The sequence below is a fragment of the Gorilla gorilla genome, chromosome 2 (genome assembly GCF_029281585.2).
Source record: "Gorilla gorilla gorilla isolate KB3781 chromosome 2, NHGRI_mGorGor1-v2.1_pri, whole genome shotgun sequence".
In the NCBI taxonomy this organism is placed as follows: domain Eukaryota; kingdom Metazoa; phylum Chordata; class Mammalia; order Primates; family Hominidae; genus Gorilla; species Gorilla gorilla.
This window is the reverse complement of record NC_086017.1, coordinates 167,650,966-167,673,863: the sequence shown is the minus strand read 5'-3', so window position 1 is coordinate 167,673,863 and position 22,898 is coordinate 167,650,966. Positions and strand designations below refer to the sequence as shown.

The 22,898-nt window shown below is 39.9% G+C and overlaps 1 protein-coding gene across 4 annotated transcripts in view; it reads right to left on the bottom strand.

The window, feature by feature from the left end:
• Nucleotides 1-22,898, bottom strand: part of KCNAB1 (potassium voltage-gated channel subfamily A regulatory beta subunit 1) — a 494,315-nt gene that overhangs the window by 12,829 nt on the left and 458,588 nt on the right. For all 4 annotated transcript variants that reach the window (XM_055381884.2, XM_055381883.2, XM_004037886.4 and 1 more), the window contains 4 exons: nucleotides 15,302-15,387; nucleotides 14,531-14,651; nucleotides 13,387-13,481; nucleotides 5,813-5,933 (listed from right to left, as the gene is read on the bottom strand). In XM_055381884.2, the coding sequence (XP_055237859.1) occupies nucleotides 5,813-5,933; nucleotides 13,387-13,481; nucleotides 14,531-14,651; nucleotides 15,302-15,387 (423 nt within the window). The remainder of the gene's footprint in view (nucleotides 1-5,812; nucleotides 5,934-13,386; nucleotides 13,482-14,530; nucleotides 14,652-15,301; nucleotides 15,388-22,898) is intronic.

The following is a 22,898-nucleotide window of genomic DNA, read 5'->3' as shown; positions in this document are numbered from 1 at the left end:
TGGGAGTACTCTTTAAGAACTGTCCTGTTCTGACCCCCTTTTCCCTTTTAACTGCTAAGTCCAGTTGATTATTCCTCCTAAATATTCCTCTAATCAAGTGTTTTTCAAACTTTGGTATGCATCAGAATCATCCAGAGGGCCTGTGAAACACCCATTGTTATGGCTCACCCGCTGAGTTTCTGATTCAGGTCTGGGGTGTGGTCTGTGCATTTTTAACACACTCCTAGGTAATGCTTATGCTGATGCTGCTATCTGGGACCATGCTCTTTTTTTTTTTTTAAACCAACTTTATTGAGGTAAAATTTACCCATCAAAAATTTTACCCATTTTAGGTGTACATTAAATAATTTTTATAAATTTACCAACCATCATTTTTAAGGTGCAACCTTCACCATTTTTAATGCAGTTTTATAACATTTCCATCACCCTAATAAGATCCCTACCTCAAGTACCAGGCAGCCACTGATCTACTTTTTGTCTCCAGATTTGTCTTTTCTGGACATTTCATCTAAATTGAATCATACAATAGGTGGTCGTTTGTGTCTGGTTTTCACTTAGCATATGTTTTCTAGGTTTTTCCGTGTTGCACTATGTACCTGTATACCATTTCTTTTTGTTGCTAAAGAGTATTCCATTGTGTGGATACAGGGCTCAGTTTGACAATGACTGCTTTGGTTCAGCTGTCTTCTCCGGTTCAGCTGTCTTCTTCTCCTCAGTCACTGCTGCCCTCACTCAGGCCCTCACCATCTCTCTCCTGGATAACTGGTTTTCCTACCTCTTGCTTGAATTGTCCCCTTATATTTCCCCCATACAGCTCTCATCCAGCCAGCAGCGGTCTCTCTAAACACAAATCTGATCATATCACTTCCCTAGCTAGTGCCTGACATAGCTCATTGTCCTGTAAGATGAGGTTCTTAATTCTTACCTTGGCAAACATTTTCTAGCCTACCTCTGCAGCTTCATGGCTCCCTACCTTGAACTTTGTGCTTCAGGAGCACTCACCTGTCTTTAAATCCTCCCCATCTCCAAGCATCTCGCTGCTTTTCTCCTCTTCCTCTCCCTTCATTCTGGGGCACATTGCTCAAGCTGTTCCTTTTGCCTGGAATGTCCTTTTGCCTTCCCCTTTCTTTTTGCCTCACTAATATTTGCTTGTCATTTGAGATTCCTCAAAGGTATTGCCTGCTCCTAAAGTACTTCCCTGAATTCCAAGCTCCTACTCTAATTCCCTTATTCCCTGTTCCCTTCTCAATATGATGACCTGTATTAAAATTATCTGTTTATTTTCTTGACTTGCCCACCAGGCTGTGAGGTATGCCTTATTTGCAGTTGGATGCTCAGCCACCAGCCCAGTGTCTTGCACAAAGTAGGAACTTATTAAATGTTTGTTGAATAAACATAGGCATGGATGATTGATGGATGTCCCCAAGCACATCTTCTGCCCCCATTTGGACAGCCATATTGTCAACTGATACTCTTAAGCTGTTACCGTGTCCAGGCCTTTTATGGTAATCACTGAATTTCCACATGGGCAAAATACAAAATAGTGCTGTATAAAAGTACCAATCCAATCTTTCTCTCTCTCGCTCTCTTTTTTTTTTTTTTTGACTGCATTATTTCCTGCTTTGCACTGAGAACTATTTTTGGCCTTAAAGGTAGTTCTGAGGACAAAGCAGGTTCTAGGTAAATTATTGCCCATAAACTACCTGACTACTCGAGGTCACCAACAGCTGATTCCCCTAATGGGCCTGTAGGGCACAGGAGAACCCACTGGGCAGAGCTGGTTACCTCCATGGTAGCAACTGCAGCTGATTCTGGATAATTAGCACCTCTAACTAAGTGTCACTAGCAAGTATGTCCAGAGTGCCTGTTCACTAAGAACAAAGTATGAATGCTGGCTCCAGTATACCTGTGTGACTTGGGGAGCAGGCACACAGTTGGGTTCAAGTAGTTTGCTTTCTGCCGGAGGATCCCTCTCCCACACTCTCCTAGCAGATCAAAGATAACATGCCTGGAAATAATTTCCCTTTTGATTCTGAGAGTTTTGTGGCTATAAACAAAATTATTTATTTACAAAGAAAGAAGTGACAGGTGAGAAAGACATCTGAGAGGACAGGAGGAAAAGGGGAAAAAAAGCATGTTTTAATTTAAACTCAGATCCTGTAAAGAAGGCATTTCATGTATATCTAATATCTAGTAAGAGTCTAAATCTTGTAAAGATTTCCTCTCTAGAAAGACAGTGTTCTTTCCTGTCTTTCAGGGCTAAGTTTAATACTTCATGTTACTATCTAAAAACCATATATGATTGTGCAGAATATGTTTCTCTGCATATTACTCTGATTGCTTGCCACGGCTAAGAGCAGACAGAATTTCAAGTTTTGCATGTCTACTCTTTGCAAGAACATTATCATCTTTATTAGCACTCACTGAGCACCTACTTTTTGCTTTATATATATAATTTCCCTTTACTCAACTAGTTTGTAAGATATGTATTATTATACCCATTTTACAGATGAGAAAATTGTTACCAGGTTAAGTAACTTGCCTGTGGTCAAATAGCTAATATGTTTTACTGTGCTTGTTAAAGCTGTAGGGTTGCTAAGTAATAACATTAAATACATTGTTTGATTTTATTTTATTTTTTGAAGAAAGGATTAAAGCAACAGTCATACATATACTACGGTACATGGCATTTTCCCCCTCTAAAACCACCTCCCATTTCTATCTTTCTATGACTGCTAATGGCAACTAACATTTCTCTGCCTTCCAACCTCTGAAGAGTCAAGCTACCAACAAATATTCTATTAAATTATTTTATTTGCATAGACCTTATCTTGAGCTTTTTATCTCATTGGGTTAGTGTTTCTGATATGTCCCAATTCCTGCTACTTCTTAATCTTTAGGATTTTTTTGTCTAGAATCAGCACCCATTTTATTCCTTTCTCATAGCTACCACATGAATTCTTTTATCTCATTTCTTCATTTATAAGTGGAGATAGTAATAGAAAATCCTCCACTAGCATCGGTAAGATATGACTAGTAATAGTATAGACCTCCGCGGATTGTTATGGTGATGAAGGAGACAAGACAGTGAGAGTGAGCCTGAGGTGCTTACCATAGAACCTGACAAATATCCCCTAGTAAGGGAACCAGAAGTCTCAGGGCTTTTCTGCCCAGTGTGTAGCCTTTGGCAGCATGTGGCTATTAAGCATGCAACATGTGTCTAGCCTGAATTGGAATGTGCTTGCTCTAGGTGTAAAATATATGCTGGATTTTGAAGATTTGTAGAAAACAAAGTAAAATATCTCAATTTTTAATATTTATTACATGTTGGAATGATAATATTTTGGCTATATTGGGTTAAAGAAAATCCATTATTAAAATTAATTTCACCTGTTTCACTTTAATGTTTTAATGTGGTCACTAGAAAATTTAAAATAAGATACAGTTATGCATCCCATAGCGACAGGGACACGTTCTGAGAAATGCATTGTTAGGCGTTTTCCTCATTGTGTGAACATCATAGGGTACTTATGCAAACCTAGTTGGTATAGCCTACTGCACGTCTAGGCTATATGGGATAGCCTATTGCTCCTAGGCTCCAAATCTGTACAGCATGTTACTGTACTGAATACTATAGGCGGTTGTAACACATGGTGTTGTGTATCTAAACATAGAAAAGGTATGGTAAAAATATGGTATAAAATGGTATACCTGTGTAGGGCACTTACCATGACTGGAGCTTGCAGGACTGGGAGGTGCTTTGGGTGAGTCAGTGAGTGAGTGGTGAGTGAATGTGAAGGCCTGGGACATTCTTGTACACTACCATAGACTTTGTAAACACTGTGCACTTAGGCTACACTAAATTTAAGATTTTTCTTTCTTCAATAATAAATTAACATTAGCTAACTGTAACATTTTTACTTGATAAACTTTTAATTTAAAAAAGCTTTTGGTTGGGCACGGTGGCTCACGCCTGTAATCCCAGCACTTTGGGCGGTCAAGGCGGGCGGATCACGAGGTCAGGAGTTAAGAGACCAGCCTGACCAACATGGTGAAACCCCTTTGCTACTAAAAATACAAAAATTAGCCAGGCTTGGTGGTGCGCACCTGTAATCCCAGCTACTCAGGAGGCTGAGGCAGGAGAATCGCTTGAACCCGGGAGACGGAGGTTGCAGTGAGCCAAGATCGCGCCACTGCACTCCAGCCTGGGCGACAGAGCGAGACTCCATCTCAAAACAAAAAACAAACAAACAAAAAAACCTTTCAACTTATTTGTAATAACATAGCTTAAAACACAAACACATTGTACAGCTGTACAAAAGTATTTTCTTTATATTGTTATAAGCTTTTTTTCTATTTTTAAAAAGTGTTTTTTTAGCTTTTTAAACTTTTTTTTGTTGTTGTTAAAAACTAAGACACAGACACACTCATTAGCCTTGGCCTACACAGGGTCAGGACCATCACTATGTTCCACCTCCACATCTTGTTCCTCTGGGAAGTCTTCAGGGGCAGTAAAACACATGGAGCTGTCATCTCCTGCGATAATAATTCCTCTTTGGGGAATACCTCCTGAAGGGCCTGCATAAGGCTGTTTTACAGTTAACTTTTTTTTTTTCCTAGTAAGAAGGAATAACACTCTAAAGTAAAGATGAAAAGTATAGTATAGTAAATACATAAACCAGTAACGTGGTCATTTATTATATTATCAAGTATTATGTACTGTACATGATTGTGTGTGCTAGACTTTTATATTACTGGCAGTGCAGTAGGCTTGTTTATTATACCAGCATCACCACAAACACACAAGTAATTCATTGCACTCGGACCTTAGGATAGCCACAACATCACTAGGCAATAGCAATTTTTCAGCTCCATTATAATCTTATGGGATCACCTACATATATGTGGTCTGTCGTTGACTGAAACACCCATGATTGAATGTGGTTCATATTATCTTTCTCTCAAACAGTGCATGTGGTTTGTGGTTTTCTTTTCTTTTCTTTTTTTTTTTTTGAGACGGAGTCTTGCTCTGTCACGCAGGCTGGAGTGCAGTGACGCAATCTGGGCTTACTGCAAGCTCCGCCACTCGGGTTCACGCCATTCTCCTGCCTCAGCCTCCCAAGTAGCTGGGACTACAGGCACCCACCACCACGCCCGGCTAATTTTTTGTGTTTTTAGTAGAGACGGGGTTTCACTGTGTTAGCCAGGATGGTCTCAATCTCCTGACCTCATGATCCGCCCACCTTGGCCTCCCAAAGTGCTGGGATTACAGGCATGAGCCACCGTGCCCAGCCGTGTGTGGTTTTCAATTGTTACCAGCAATCATGACCTTTCATGGACTCCACAGCATTAGAAGAACAACGTTTATGGCCTTCAAGAACTTTCAGGGTGAAGCTGTTTCTCTAGGATCAGCTTTTCATGTGGCAGTAGCCTTGGGCCTGTCACAGCCCTGTATCTCATCCTCTCACCAACCCTAGCTTAGTTTTCAACAGACAGAAACTTGAGCCAGAAGAAATGGATGTCACTACACAGTTCACCCCTGACATCTGTGATAGTGTATGTTATCACTGACATGTTCTCATTTAAACTATGTTATAAGGGCAAGGGGAAAGAAGTAAGAAAAATTTGCTATCATGTAGAAAATTCTGGGGAACCTCAAATAACTCACTTTATATTTAGCAGGAGTTTATGCTTCAGAGATCATCTGTCCCTACAATAGACATTTTATCATGGTAAGGGTGTGGTCAGCAATAGAAAACTATGATCTCAGCAGAAGTCCCTCTACCACCCCATAGCTTAGTAATTTTCTTACCAACAGCTAGCTGAGGTAGTGTGCATCCCAGACGCTCCGCAATTGGGGAAAGGTCTTTTAGCTTGTTTTGCTGTTTTCTCCCTTCTTCACTTACAATTCTTTCTTTCAACCACTGGTAGCACTGCGGAAAAGCATAACATTGAAATGTTAATGTCTGGTAAAGATCTGATGTCAAAGAATGGTAATTCAATAAAATATGTGAACCTCATAATGATTTTCTGAATTTTTTGACCCTTATGTTTCACACTGACAGGGATGATTTCATGCAAAGAAATGTTCCTCACGATCTTGCTCCTTGTTTATTGGTTCAAAACAGATTGATTTTGACTAATATTCACCATTCAAATTGATCAGCCTGCACAGAAGTTGTTATAACCCTGACCGTGACATACAAGCACTTATATCCTAGCCTGTCCAATAGAAGAAGTAATGTTTTTTATTGGGATAGCCCAATTTTAGAATGTAGCAAAAAAAAAAAAGTACATTTACAACTTACCAAGATCTATTATGTCTCCTTTTTATTAAGAAAGCTGGGTGCCAAGCTTTCTGCTCAAAGAAAACCACTATTTTACATTTTTGTTTAACTATTTTTCTCCCCCGTGCTTTCAATTCACTGCTAATCTCTTATTCTTTTTATAATGGGGCTTTGTTATTAGCTTCTGCAGCTTCTTCCTAGAAGCAGACATGGCATAACTGATAGGTACTGAGTTGGTTTTTAAAATTTTAAAGTAGATAAAGACTTTGCAAATGTTATTACCTATTGTATAACTATTGAAACTTAAAAAAGTAAAGAAACTCAAAACAGGAAACTATTCTTTAAAGCCAATGAGAAGAAACTGACCCTGATCTATAGACTACAAAATGAACCTAATTTCCTAAATATAAAGAGAAAAATCTTTTAGAACTTCTCAATGCCTTACTTTCCAGAAGGCTCTGCTCTTACTATGAGAAAGGGAACAATAGACTCTTCTACATAAAGCGAGCACTAAGCAGCAGCACCCAGGGGAAAAGAGTATCTGCAAGAGTGTTAGTCTGTTTTAGGGAAAACAATTAAAAATCATCACACTGTGTGGTAATGTGGACTTTCTCTCTTGCGTGTAATTGTGACATAATAGCCATCGCAGATCTTTATCTTCCCAGAGACCGCAGAATGCTCTGCAACAGGCAGTGGGCCATGGACACTGCACCCACATGATTTCAATAGGCTGCTGGCTTTTGTTTTTTGAGCATTTTTCATCATTCTAAGACAATATTTCCAAAGAAAAGGGTAACCACATTATGTTTTATTGTGATTTTTTTGAGTTATTTTGCCGATGAGAAAAGGAGAAGGGCAAGCTGCCCCAGTTTCGCCTCCTAAATCTCAAAGGCTTATGGGCTGGCTCCTAACCTGGTAGCCTGCTTGAGGAGATGGCTAAAGTTTTCCCAGCCTTAGCTCTGAGAAGCCTCAGCTTCTTCAAAAAGAAGAGTGGCCTGGAGCATCTCTCCAGAGATGACAGTTGGTGCCAGTGGTGATGAGGTGGGCATTGTGAACAATGGACACTGCCTTGGGGCCGGGGCAGACTTCCTGGGCCAGAGTGCTGTCTATGTCAGAGAGTCCCTGAACTTACTTTTGGTGTCCTCAGTGGGAAAAACATCACCAATCCTCACTAAAGTTTCATAACATCTTTCAGAGGACCAATATCTCTGAATGTTATTCAAACCGACTAACAAAGATTGAAAACTAATAGCCAACTGCTTTTTGAACAATTGCTTCTTATTAGTATTAGAATTTCTGAGTTTCAGTATATACCATGCATGTAAAGAGTGGTTGGTTTATCAATCAATCTTTTCTAACTTTTCCGTTTTTGAAATCTTGTATGCAGTGCATTCTCTTTCTTAGGATTGGGTTACAAGTTCTATTTATGTGTGTGTGTATATGTGTATGTGTGTGACACACACATACACACACACCATTTTCAGAGACAGACTTCCAAAAGTAAAAAAAAATTAAAAAGTAAAAAGCAATTATTTATTGAGTCCCTATCCATGTTCAACACCATAAATCTCATTGTTGCTTTAACCTATGGAAATACAAGCAGATTAGGGTTTTTAAAAAGTAGATGCATACTTTTTATACTGCTTTCCTCATACCAAAGGAAACAAAAGTGTGTTGGAAATAAACAGCTTTAACTGCTTTACAAATGAGAAAATGTTAGCAGAGATAGGAGATGAGGCTTAATTAAAATGTTAATTAAATATGGAAGCAAACAAGTGTGTTTTGTAGGAAGGTTGGAGGTGGGTGTGGTTGTGGCAGTAATAAACCCTGCTTGCTGACTGGGCAGTAATCTATGAATCAAAAGGTGAAATCTCCTCATCCAACCCTATTCTATCACCCCACTGCACTGCAATGATTTGATTACATGTTGGTTTTTCTAAAGCTAGCAGGTAGAAGCCAGGGATGGCTTGTTGTTCATGTCAGCATCTCCAGTTCTGACACTTATGGCTGGCAAGGAGGAGGGGCTCAACCAATATGGTGGTCAGGGAGGAGTCAGAGAAACCAGAGTTCCATGGGGTCAAAATAAATCTCTTCCCGTTTTTCAGATTGATCATGACACCTCCTCCCCAATGCAGTGTGACTCTGCCAGCAGTCCTGTGGGACTCCACAGGGCTTGTGGCTTCCATATTATTTCATAATTCACCCCTTCATATGTCTGTCCCTATTACAAGTCCCGGAGCTACTCCTTGAGGGTTGAGACTGTCCCATTCATCCCTGTGTCCTCAGCACCCAGCACAAAGTCTGGGTATACTCATTAAATATTTGTCAAAGGGACAATTGAATGAGCTTTGCTCTACAGATTAGTTGGCTATTAGTTTTATGTATGTTACAAAACTCTAAATTTTCCTAAAGCCTATTTCTTTGCCCTCTCCCAATGCTATGATGATTTTATATGTCCCTATTTCATAGGTATTGATATTGGGGTAAGAATAGTCTGTGAGACTTGCCGCAGATCCCTAATTAGTTGTTAGTTAATCTTGGATTGAACTCAGGCTGAAACTGGAGCCATGGACAGAATCAGTCACATTTCAGTTCTGAACACTGTCTAGAGTAATTTAACAACCAAGATCGTTGACTATTTTACTTAAACATCAAAGTCTTTGACTCAAAACAAAAACAAAGTCACTAATGAGGTTGAGATCTCTAGGTAAAATGCTAGAGCCAAAAACTTGCCTTCTGAAATTTTACCATAATGTACAATATGCTTAGTTTCTTAATATGAACACTTGATGTACTTGGACCACCTTTCTCTCCCAACTTTGATTCATCGAGGTGTGCATGCTTCTTATTTTTCTTTGACAGAGGGGTACATAATTTTGTAATTTTTTTTGAGACAGGGTCTCATTGTATTGCTCAGGCTGGAGGGAAGTGGCATGACCTCAGCTCACTGCAGCCTTGACCTCCCAGGCCCAGGTGATCCTCCCACCTCAGCCTCCTGAGTATTTGGGACTACAGATGAGCATGATACCTGGCTAATTTTTTGTATTTTTGTAGAGATGGGGTTTCGTCATTTTGCCCAGGCTGGTCTCAAACTCCTGGGCTCAAGTGATCTGCCCACCTCCACCTCCCAAAGTGCTAGGATTACAGATATGAGCCACCACACCTGGCCTATAATTTTTCTAGAAAGCATTTTGCCATCAACAGGGAGGAGCTGCCAATAAATTTTATTGCACTATTTATTTCTATTTAAAAGCTATACACCTGGTCTCTTGATCAGACTTTATTGATTTTGTTATGGCTCATCAAATTAATTTAACAAAGACTTATGTACCTCTTACGTACTCATCAGGCTCTGTGATGAGTCAGATGAGCAGGTTTCAGTTTGTGTCCTAGATGTATTCACAAATCATTACCTAGTAACATGGGATGTGTTTTTTTGTTGGGGTTCCACTCCTTCAATGATTTCCTTACAAGCTATGTCTTTACTGCCTTCTAATGGAAAATGCCATGACAAGATGGTGCACGACCTGAGCTGATCACAGTACCTTACCCTTTTGGCCACTGTCATTGGTCTCACAGGGTGGCACATGACCTAAGCTTGTCCAGTCATCTCTGGACTGAAGTTGGTAAAGAAAAGATTGCTTTTATCTTAGATTACATGCCTTTAGAAATGCAAGCCTGCAACCACCAGTTTTCCTGCTCCTGGCCTCATTTATAGTAGAAGAAAATGACACCCACATGCAGAGGGAAATAGAGAAGATGGAAAGTCATGACAATGTATAAGTCCATGGATGCAGTCATTGCTGAGGCCACTCCGTACTTCTCAAGGATTGTCTTTGTGAACCAATAGAGTCCCCATTCTCTGATCAGATTTTGTTACTCGCAACCAGAGAATTAGAAGACTCTGTAAGAAGTGTTCGTGGAATAATAGAGAGGGTGCAAATAGCTCAGTTTTGTAAAGTTACGACAGTCTTCATAGAGAGGAAGACAACCAAGCTTTGTCTTTAGCAATAAGAAGGGGTTCCACAGGAGAATGAAAAGAAGGACATTTCTGGGAGGCAAAGGAGAGTACAGTGCATTTGCATGGAAAATGAAGTAGTATGATATGGGAGACACAAATGAAAAAAAAATAGGCTCAACTTAGATCCCAAGGGAATTTCCTTGAATGCTTTATGACAACGTTATGGCTTTGTCCTATAAGAAATGATTGGGAAATCATTAGAGGATTTTAAGCAGGGTTATGATATGGTCAGATTAATATTTTAAAAAGATTAAGTAGTCACAATGGTGGGTTGTTGAGAAAAGGGGAGGAAATCAGAGTCCAGATGGGAGGCTACTACAGTAAATCTGGTAAGAAATGATGAAGATCTAAACAAGGGCTGTGCACAAGATGGATCTTAGAGTCAAGATAGAGTCTGGAGGATTTGGTGCCTTGTTGAACAGGAATAAGGAAGGAAAGGAGGCAGTCTGAGGTAATGCTTTGGCTTCTGACTGAGACAACCAGATGGATGGGTGGAGGCACTGTTAAGCAAGAAGGAATGGCAGGTTCTGGGGGTGAGGATAGATTCCATTAGGCATGACTGATGCCCATGGGACTTCTACTTGGAGATGTCTAATAGACACAAAGAAGGAGTGCTGTGCAGTTCAGCAGTGAAGTCAGAGCTGATAACACAAATTTAGAAATCATTGTTAGAGTAGTGGGGCCAGAGGAGGGGGCCCAGAAAATCCAGAAAAAGAGTGTTACTTTCTAAAAGAGCCCTAGATAGGTATTTTTTATGCTGAGTTAATTTATCCTTCAACTGCAGTTCAGTACTACAACAGATGCAAAATATTAACATCTTAATCTTATCAGTATAACAATAGCCAATGTGAAACACAAACTATTTACTTATTCTCTTTTAGGGTGGGATGAACGTTACCAATTTATCTACTTGCCCAGATATCTATCTTTTAATTTAATTAACCTTCCTTCCTTCCTTCTTTCTTTTCTTTTCTTTTCTTTCTCTTTCTCTTTCATGGCATCCTCATTCACTCCAAAGGTTGCTCTGATACTTGCCTCCTTTACTTTTTATTTTTTTGCTCTGGTAACGATACTCAAGTGGCTTTCCTAAGTGCACATATATTACTCCGAAAGCACTCAGATTGATAATGTAGAGCCTTGAGAGTCTGCAGAGCTCTAAAGAAGCATACTTTGTGATCAGGCACCTTTCATCTGTTGAGAGCTCTTAATGTTTATTGTTAAGGATGTTCCAGTAGATACAGAGTTGACTTTATAAAAGTCACCAATAGAAATATTTCCCAAGCTGCTTTTGGGCTTAGCCACCTTCAAACATTCATTACTCTTTCTTTTTTTCTTTTTCCTTTCACTAGTGAATTTGTGAAAGATTTTTCAGCTGTTTGCAAGCTTTTCTCAAACAGTGATGGAGGTTAGACAATCATGCACTCCAAATACAGCATAGCTACTTCTTCCTCCTTTAAAAACCTGGGTTTAAAGAGAAATAAAGATGTCTTTGAGGGAGGTAATTAACTTGAGAGCCAGGAGACCTGGGTTCTAATATCAACCTTTTCTGTTATGAGTTTATGGTCTTGGATTGTTATTTAAGGTCTTCGTGTTTTAGTTCCTGCATCTGAAAATGGTCTGCCTCTCAGCACGTTATTGTGAGAACAAACACTCTGCATATATAGAAATGCTTTGAATTTTTCAGCAAGCCTCTGAAAGAACATATGACAACATGCTTAGCTCAACTGACTAAAAGTCACCTGTATCCATTCTGTTTGTGAGAATAAAAGTTGATGAATGAAAACACTTAGCTCAGTGCTTGGCACATAGTAGGTACTTAGTAAAATTGTAATTCTCAGTGCTTCCCTTCTTCCTTTCCTTCCTTCTTCACTCCCTTCTTGCCTTCCTCTTTTTATACCTTCTTTCCTAAGATGCTTTTAGTCTGTCTTTGCTGACTTGTTTAGGCTTGTTTCAGAACAATCTTTAATTTTCAGAAGCAAGACCTTATTTAATATTCTAGGAAAATTGTTTTTTGTAATAATACAAAACTAGAAATAGGACCATGTCATCAGGCTTTAGGACATATTTATGTTGTATTATTTTAGAGAACAAACAAGCAAAAGTTCAACTGTTACAGAGAGAAAGGAAAGTCAAAGGCCTAGAGCCTTGAAAATGTTCTGATTAGGGAAGCTCACAGTGGCCACAGCCACAATGATTAAAGGATTGGTGGTTCAGACTTGACTTGAGCTGTTTTCCCAATAATTTAGTGCTGATGGAGGCAAGAAGTTGTGTCAGGCTTATACTTCCTCTTAGAAGGACTCTGGTTTATCTGATTTTTTAAATGCCTGTATTCTCTCTCCCTTGACAATAGAGAGTAATTTGTGATTCTAATGTTATTATACATTCTCTCAAGTTTTTAAAAACAGGCATGTTGTTATTAATAAGGAGAGATTTTTGAGTACTCTCCAATAAATTAGTCATCAAGATGTCCTGAATGGAGGTAATTTTGTGTCAATGATCTTGAATATCTTTTTGCTTCAGAGCAGAATTTAAGCTGCTTTAAGTGATAGAAGCTTTGCTATGTATCTGTCTCCTGAAGTCTTCCCTTCTAACCCACTGCCCCCAATACACAATAAAAAGTGTCAACCATACTCAGCTACAACTTTTGGCCTCATATGGATTAAGCCTTTATGGCTTACACTTTGTTTGTCAAGAAAAGGAAATAATGTAAGAATCCTCTTATATAGAAAAGAGATTTTGCATTTTATCAGTTTCAAATGATGGAATGTTTTCTTTAATGTAAGAATAAAAAACAGTGTAGGAATTTGAGCCCTGCAAGTCCAATCAGGTCACTGGGCACTTTTTTCCCAGTCCCCAGAAGAAGAGAATATTCAACGCAGTCAGATTATGAAGGGCTGACTGATACATGGCCAGAAGCCAAGACCTCCAGAAGGCTTAGGGGAACCTGCCAGAGGCCACTGGCCCGGACAACACAGTCAGCCTGAGCTGGGAAGCCCTAGGCTGCTGCAGAGCTGTTCTTATCAACCTTCTTCCCTCCTTCCTACTCCCAGGCTTTTTTCTAGACATTGAGAAAAATACCTTCAGTGAAGCCCTGGAACTTTCAGGCACCCCGTTTCCGTATTTTCCTGAGATGATTCCACAGGCAAGTGGAGACCATGTCATTGCGCCAACACCTACAGAAGAAAAAACTTAGAAAGTTGCTTGTGCAAATTGGGATCAAAAGGTGGGTGGTGGCGGGGGGCAGTAGTGTTTAAACAGAATTTGGTAGGTTATAGGGAAAAGCTGGCCAGATAAATTAGTTAATATCAGCATGCATTTTTTTCCATTACAATTTAGGAGCTTACAAATTGTGTTTCATTCTTTAATCAACCAATTAAACATGGACTGTCAGTTCTTGGGAGTGCATATCAGAAAGCCTGAAAAATGTGGCTCATCCACGAATTTTTGTTGTCTTTGTCCATTTAGTACCTAACATAGTGCCTGGTACACAGCAGGAGCACACACCTGGTACATAGTAAACACTCAATAAGTGAGAGCAATAATAACAATTATTATTGTTGTTATTGAAGTTTTATCTTTTTCTCCTTTTCCCCGAATTTTCCTACTCATATGAACTTCTGTTTCTTAGGAAGAAAGTTATTTTGGAAACTTTTGATAAATAAGCCTGAAAATGTGGCTTGTTCATCTTTTCCTAATGTCTAAATTTCTTGGGTATATTATATATAGATATATTTCCCCTGTCTCTGAAGGCATTAGTTCTATCTGCACAAATGTATAGTACCCGACTTAATAGTTGTTGAGTTTCCCATTTCTAACTCAGTGCCAGGGCCAGGGTAGTGGATACAGATGTATATATCCACGATTTTTTTTGAAAGGTAGTCATTGTTTACTCGAGCAAACACCAATGAAAAATGAACTTATTCATTGGTTGTTCCTTTTACTCAGTATGCATTTTTTTTTTGAACACCTGCTGAGTACAGCTGAAACACCAGTCACAATTTACAACTCTGCTTGGCTTTCATCAGTGATACCCTGTAGACTAAATGCAGATTCTGCTACATTTTGATTCTGCTACAATCTCTGGAATGCATGGTTCTTACAATGTCTATGTTAATTAGGGACATTTAGGAAAGCATTTCAATAACACTGTTTTTATTTTTTCCCCGAATCAGTGATCTTTCTCTTGTTAAAAATACTCAGTAGCTTTTATTTTGAAGATTACCTATTTTGTGGTAGAGCTCTGGCAGCTGGACCTCCACTTTCTCTCTCTGGAAAAGATGGTACTCAGCTTGTTCACAGACTGGTGGGATCATATTGAACTGTCTTGCTACAGAATAGGCTTCCTAGGGAGGAATGAGATTACAACCGAATTTATGCTGATGAGGAATAAGTCTTCGCTGTAATTTGTATGCATGAGAAATGTTTACTTTGGTGAAATCAGTACAAACCAAGAAACATGTAGGATGCCAAATAATAAGCAAATTTGTCACCACCGATTTCACTAAGAGCAATATGAAATGTAGGAAACCCTTATTAATTCTTTGGGAGGGTTTGGATTGAGTTAAGTCCAGGGCAAATTAGTCAAGGTGTGAATTGTACACTATGATAAAGAAAATGTAGTTTAACTATTTTTAAGTTCCTAAAGAAATAAGACTTAGACTAACATATAAAAGTATCTGTAATTAGCTTGGTATAAACAGTATAGTTAATACAGTTTTTTATAAGAAAACTAGAATACTCTGTTAATATATCTCATTAGCTATGAAATTCACTTTACCCTCTTGCCACCAAAGAACACTGTATTCTCTGTTGTATTCTGAACGGATGAGCTCCGGCTCCAATATCCATCTCTGTAATGACGGAATTGATTCTACAATTCCAGTGCCATAGTGATTGTGAGAAAAGTTTGCAAAAGATCTTGCAATTTATGCATGGCATCTGAAAAGCAATAATAAGGTACTCAATAGCCATTTAAAAATACAAGTTAAATTACCATGATCTCCATAGCACTCCATCTCGAGGTGCCCCAGTACATCGCCATGCCTTGGTTTATCACATGTGTCATGGCTCGGACAATTTCTGTGGAAGGTCAAACAGACAGCATTTCATGAATTTGTCTACTTTTCAAAGTTATGCGATTTTTACTCCTCTAGCCAAAGCTTAGAAGCTTAATGCAATTGTTTGTTTGATTAATAAAATTAGCCTAATATTGGTGACAACATTATAGTCTGACATGAAATATTGATCGTTTGAAGGCTGATGGTACCTTTGGGTAAACTGACATTCCATTTTCCATTTGCAGCAACAACACTAAATGATATTGAAAATATAATGACCACTTTAAGTTCTTCCTTTACTTTTAATTGCTTGATGATTCCTGGCCTAATAAAGAATACATGATTCACCTTTTTAAGAGCCTGAGTACCTTTCTCACTAAAGTGAGAAGTAAGAGAAGGCATTTGTTTTAACTTTGTAGAATGTAAGGTCATTGAAGGTGAAAGGCTTGTCTTTGTATATTGGACTTGCAGAGCTGGGCCTCACACAGAATGGGTCTCTAAGAGAGGTGACTCAACAACAATGTGTTTAGCAGAAAGATAAACATATTAAATGCTGAACAAACAGCCAAAGCCACCGTGGCTCACAGCTTGCAATGTCACACCCTGTCCTTGATCACTTTGAACCAAATTTTGTCCTAAGACACCCACATAATTGATTTCACTGGGGCCTGTTTGTGGTCCCACCCAGCGTGCTCATCAGCCTCATGCAGCTCGACATCACATTTCCTAAACAGGAAAATGAATCCCTTCCCCAGAGGATGGAGCTGAGCAAATCCTCTTGGCACCAGCCAGATGTGCTGCAGAACGAGAGAGCATGGAGACCCTCAAGTTTAATTTAGTTAAAATTCACAGACAGGGTTGGATTTCTTCTACAAAGCAGGTCAGTTAAACACTCAGGATGCCAGGTCACTTGACAGTTTCAAAGGGTCACAGGCCTTGGGATTTTTTTTCTCAGTAATACCAGTCAGTTAAATGCCCTTCAGAAGAACCAAATCCTTGTCTCAAAGTAGAGTTGCAGTAGATGTATTCTTTTTTTATTATTATTATTTCTCATGAGCAGGCACTGTCTAGATTGAGATGGAACAGGATTTGGAATGAAATGGCCAGAGTCAGGGTCTTAGTTTCTTTGCTTGTTTGGCTGGTGTAAACTTTTTGCTGTTGTTGTTGTTGTTGTTTGAGATGGAGTCTCGCCCTTTGGCCCAGGCTGGAGTGCAGTGGCGTGATCTCGGCTCCCTGCAGGCTCCGCCTCCCGGGTTCACGCCATTCTCCTGCCTCAGCCTCCCGAGTAGCTGGGACTACAGGTGCCCGCCACCACACCCGGCTAACTTTTTGTATTTTTAGTAGAGACGGGGTTTCACCGTGTTAGCCAGGATGGTCTCAATCTCCTGACCTCGTGATCCGCCCACCTCGGCCTCCCAAAGTGCTGGGATTACAGGCGTGAGCCACCGCTCCCGTCCTTCTGTAAACTATTTTTAATTGCCCTTGATTTCTTTTTTGGAAGATGGAAATGCTTTCATTCACCATTGTGTGTCCAACAGAGGTAAAAGCTGGCTTATAAGCAAAATAGTTTTCTTTTTCTTGGAGAAAGACTCTAGAATATCAAATTATTGCCTAGCAACTAAAACTATGAAGTTCATTCTCCATTTATAAAACATATGATTAAAAAAGTGTAAGGAACCGCTTTTCTTCTCTTTTATTATACAAATGGAGATGCGTGCCTATGATAAACAGTTCTAGAAGTTGAAAACAATGATATGAATCTCTGCCCCAGATAGATTCTGTCTTTAGATGTCTCCATCACTGCACCAGCTCCCTTTCCCTTCACATCCTGTGTCATTCAGAGCTGGGAGTTCAGCCAATCAACAGTATCTACTAGGTGTCTGCTGTTCTGGGTGCTGGAGATACTGTGGTGAATCAAACATGCTGACAAACACAGAAGAGGTTAACAGAGAATAAACTGGACCTGGCCTCTCCCTTAACTCTGTCTCTGCCATCAAGTAAGACAGGCACAGAATGCTGACAGGTGGCTTGGGCACATGGGAGTCCTTGACAAAAGCAGTGAAGATGGAGTGGAAGTTGTGACTCTTCCTGCACATGCATTCAATTATACAACACACAAGTATTAAAAGCTTAATATTTGCCAGTCACTGTGCTGGTTGCTGGGTTCTTCTGTGAGTAAAACAGACACAAATTTCCTGGACTCAGGGAGTTTCAAGTTGAGTGAGAGATGGAGGGGTAAACAAGTAAGTCATTATAAAATGTAAAGTGTTATAAAGAAAATAACATAGGGGACTGGGACAGGAAATGAAAGAGAAGAGATATTTAGTGGAGTAAGGAAGGTCTCACTGAAGAGCAATCATGTTTAGGCATAAAAAAGAAAAAAGGAACCATCCTTGTGAAGAACAGTGGAAGAGCATTCGAGGCAGATGATGTAGTATGTGCCTAGGCCCTGAGGAAGGACAGAGCTCAGTGAGTCCCAGCAATGGGAGGGAAGGAGGACAGGGGTATGAGATGAAGTTGGCAGAGGGCAAACCATGTCATTTGTATGTTATTCAAGGTTTAATCAAGGCATTAACATTTTATCAGGTAAGGGGATGGTAGAATATAGTATGCATTTCAGAACAGTCTCTGTGCTGTGGAGAATCATTAGTAACAGGGAGGACTGGAGGAAGTAGGAAGAGCTTGAGGAAGGTATTGTTGTATTCTAGGCAGGAGATAAGGGTGATTTGTAATAGGGTGGTGATGGCAAACAGAGAGAGTGGTGGATGGATTCAAAATAGATGTTGAAGGCAGAATCCACAATACTTACAGATGGACTGAGTGTGGTCAGGGAAAGGGAGGAATTAAAGCTGTTTCCCAGATATCTGGCTGTTTACAGAGATAAGGGAGACTGAAGGAAGAACAGGTTTGGGAGAAAAATCAAGGGTTCTTCTTTGGACATGTGAAAAATGGAGATGCATGTGACATACTAAAGGGGAGATGTCGGGCAGGGCACGGTGGCTCACGCCTGTAATCCCAGCACTTTGGGAGGCCGAGGCGGGTGGATCACGAGGTCAGGAGATCGAGACCATCATGGCTAACACGGTGAAACCCCGTCTCTACTAAAAATACAGAAAATTAGCCGGGCGTGGTGGCGGGTGCCTGTAGTCCCAGCTACTCGGGAGGCTGAGGCAGGAGAATGGCATGAACCTGGGAGGTGGAGCTCGCAGTGAGCTGAGATCGTGCCACTGCACTCCAGCATGGGGGACAGAGCGAGATTCCGTCTCAAAAAAAAATAAAAAATAAAAAATAAAGGGGAGATGTCGAGTGGATATTTAATAGTTGGATAAATAAGACAGTGAGCAATCTGGGCCAGAGGTGTATATACATTTATTAGTTACCAGTCTATTGATTATATTTAAATTCATGAAAATGGATGAGCCTTGTAAGGAAAGTCTATAGACAGAAAAGAGAAGAGTTTCTGATGGCCAGCCCAGGGGTTAGAGAGAGGACCCATGCAGGATGCTGGGTAGCCAGCAGCCAAAGGGGCAGGAGGGAAGCCGGCACACAGGGATGTGTCAGACCAAGAGCAGAGGGCACTTCAAAAGGGAGCCATGCCCACAGGGTGGAACGCCATGGACATTTGTGTCAGAACAGCCCCAAACAGTGTCCACTGGATTTGGCCATATGTAGGGAGACGACTGCAGACCATGAGAAAAGCAGCTTCAGTGTCAGTGATGTGATGGGATCAAGCAAGGCTGGAGCCATTGGAAGCCACTCAATGGAAGAATGAGTGGAAGAAGGAGAGGCCTTAAAGACAATGCATTCAATAAGTTTGGAAGAGAAATAGGACAGGAGCTGAAGGGATATTCAGGGTCACGGGACATTAAGAGTAAGCCTGTGTGCCATTTGGAGTGACCTAGGAAGAGGGAGTTATTGTTTAAATGGCCTGGGGGCTGGGAAGGAAGAGGGAAAGAGACTTGATAAAGGGAGAGGGAGGAGGGACAGAGCCCCTAGAGGTAAGAAGGACACTTTTGTCAACATGATGGGACCCAGGGAGGTTTGTAGAACTCATCATGGGAAGACATGGCAGCACCTGTTTGATGAATTCTAGTCTCAATAAACTGTGAACCAAGTGTAAAAGGAGGCATGAGATGTGTAGCAGAAATGAGAAAAAGGTGAGGAGAGCCTCTGCGAGGCGCTCCAGTGCCTCAGGTCTTTTTGTTGCTGGTAGTTTTTTCCTCATTGTTTAGTTTTGACTCTGAAGAGAAAAGCTTGGTGGAATTGGGAAAAGGGAACTCTGTGAGTTCTTGTCCTGGAAGGAGGCTGCAACATCAAAAGCAGGGAGAAATTGCAGGAGAACCAAGAGGCTGCAGTTTTGGAGATTCACGTTGCCATGAATTAAAATTTAATTCTATTTCAGAGAAAAATTCGTTTAGCTTACTAATAGGAAACAACCATACTGATGGCCAAGGTGGGTTTTTACATGATTTGAATAATTAAGAACACTAGAGGGCAGCATTGCTGAAAGGAAAAATCAACTGTCTTCTAGATACTGTTAAGTGCGTAACATGGAGATGCATTTTAAAAGCCTCCTAGGCAGAATAACAATTCTGAGTGGGGAAAGGATGTTAGAAAGATAGTTTAGTGCACTGCATCACCTGCCTCTGGGAAAGGAGACTCAGACAAATGTGATTAAACCTGATAACCCAGAACTGAATGTGACTCTCCTGGTCTGGGCTCCTTCCCTAGTTTTCCAGAAGCCTTAATCCCAGTGGTTCTCAACTCCGACTGCATATTAGAAACACCTGGAGTGGGGGCTTTACAAACTATCCAGGCCCAGGCTCCACTGAAATTCTATTATATTAGAATCTCTTGGGGGTGAGGCCCCAGCATCGATAATAATTTAAAAACTCATCTCAGATGATGATTCTAGTGTGCAGCCAGGATTTAGAACCAACGTGCTTGTCTACACCAATGGTCTCAGGGTGTAGCTCCTGGACCAGCAGCAGCAGCAGCACCTGGAAACTTGTTACAAATGCAAATCCCAGGGCCTCACCCCAGACTTAGTAAATTACAAAGTCTGCATATGTGTTTTAAGCAGCCTTTCAAGTAATGCTGATACACACTGCTTTATACTATTCCCAAGTAAGCCATTTCAATGGATACAAACGTCTTCCTACATTTCCTCTTTTGCTTTTTTATCTAATCCAAGTGCTTCATGCTATAATCTTTAGTTATTTGCCTTAGTACATAAGCAAACAGATAGCTAGTATGATAGCTACTCTCTCTCTCTCTCCCTCTCCCTCTTTCCGCCCCCGCCCCACTCCACCGCTATGAATCAGAATCGCCTGGGAAATTTGACAAAAATGCTGAGGTCCAGGTCCTAGCCTCCTTCAGTGAGCCAGGGCCTTTGTATTAGTTTCATTAGCTCTCAATCACAGACTTTTAGAAAAACTGACTAAACTATTGAAAGACTTTGTTAAGTCCTCCCTCTGCGCTCCTTTCCAGGTTGAAATAATCATTATTCTTTAACCTAATGATGCCTCCCCAGCGCTCACCCGCCACAGGCAGCTCTCGTACACACTCCCTGTATCCCTAGCACACAGGTGGCTCCCTATAAATGCTGCAGGTCCATTTTGTTTCCCTGAGTACTCAATTTCCTTCTGTAAAGTGAGAAACGATATGGATGTTGTGAAATTCTTTCAAAGCTTGACGTGGGATAATGGGTGTAGAATAATTTGTGAATTTGAAACAGTAACACAAACTGAAAATGGCCCAGGTTTCTTCTCAAATAGGCCCAGATTCTAACATTTTGGGGACAGTTGTTTCAGTAATGCAGGCCATCAATGTTTTAAAAAATATGCATTTTATGTCAAAGAAATTAATACAACTATTTGTTCTGAGTGAAAACAATTTTGGTTGATCAATATTTTAATTTTCTAAATTGGATCACATGCCAAAAGTGGTAGCTCACATTAAACTTTTTTTCCTGCAAAATGTTCCCTAGAACTTTGAAAGTTGTAAGCAAATAATTGTACTGCATGAACAATAAGCCATAGAGGTAAAGATAAAAATATGCTTATTAGAAATTAATGTTTTGATCAGATAAAATGTACTCAAATTAATCTGGCCACAGAGATAAAAGCAAAAGATAAAAAAGATAAAAGCAAAAGAAACCTTAGAGGTAATCCAGTGCAGTTCCTTCTTATTCTAGATGAGGAAACAGGTTAGGAGTGAAGTTTTTAGGCATAATTAAAAGCTTGAATATTATCAACAATTATAAATATTTTAAATATGCTTGCAAAATGCTGAGAAAAATCATGCAAAATAATAATTGTATTATTTAGTGGAATTACATGCAATTTTGTTCTTAATTTTTCACATTTCCAGTAAATATGTGTTATACTTTTATGTAAAAAAGAAGAATGATTATCTAACAAGCAAAGGCACCACTTTAGACACTAACATGTTATATATTTAACCAAACAAAATTGCTCTTTTTAGAGCCCCATAATAGTTTAATATTGACAGTATCCTATGGTTCAACCCAGCTGATACCAGATTTTTTTTTTTTTAAGAGGCAAGGATCAAGATGGAGGCTACAACACTGGTATAATGCAAGAATTTGGTTTCATCAGAGGAGTTGCTGTTAACACTAATAAAAAATAGGCCTAGACCTAGGCACAATTTTTACTTCAGGTCAGCTGTTTGTGATTTATCTACCTTAAGTTGTTTATTTATTTAACTTCAGAAGCTTGTGGTGGTGGTGGTTTATAACTGTACTGCTTTGAAGCTTAGAGGAATCATCTTGAATCTTGATCAGTCCTTCATATTCTGAGCTGCAGAGAATCCTCTCAGCTTGATGCCTGGAGATAGAGGACTATCATTCTTCAGAGGACTGGAAACTTATAATCATAAATGAAATGATGTCATCCTTAGTATGGATCATGAGTCACATATCTTAAAGGTTTGCTGAATGTCTGAGGACAGCCTGGTTCCATTTGCCTTACAGAGCATGTATTAGGATGCAGGAGACATTGTTTTTTTTGGCCCCATCACAGTCACTAACCTTTGACATCTCTGGTCCTTGCTGAGATCTCAGTTTCTTCAATGCAAATGAGCAGATTGATATTAATTAAGCATATACTTAATCTTCACAATAACTGTTTAGGTGGGAATATTTGAATCCCATTTTGTTGAGGAAGAACCTGAGACTCAGAAAGATAAAATCACTTGGGCCAGGTCTCAGCAGATAGTCTATAGACCCCATCTAGCTTTGAAGTTCTGTGATCTGTCATCGTGAGAGGTTCTTTGCATAGTGCATTGAGGGAGAAGATGGTTTGGGGAGAGAAAACTAACAGAGCATTTACTTAATTCACCTCATTGTGTGTTTGTGAACATGTGATGCCTTGTGTGGTTATATCCATCCATCCCTTTGCATTTAATACACAGATGGCTATAGTTCATGATGAGTATAAATGACTTAGGAAATATGAGCTTTCTTTTTGTTTTTTTTTTTTCGAAGAAAGACTGAAATCTGATGACTCTTTG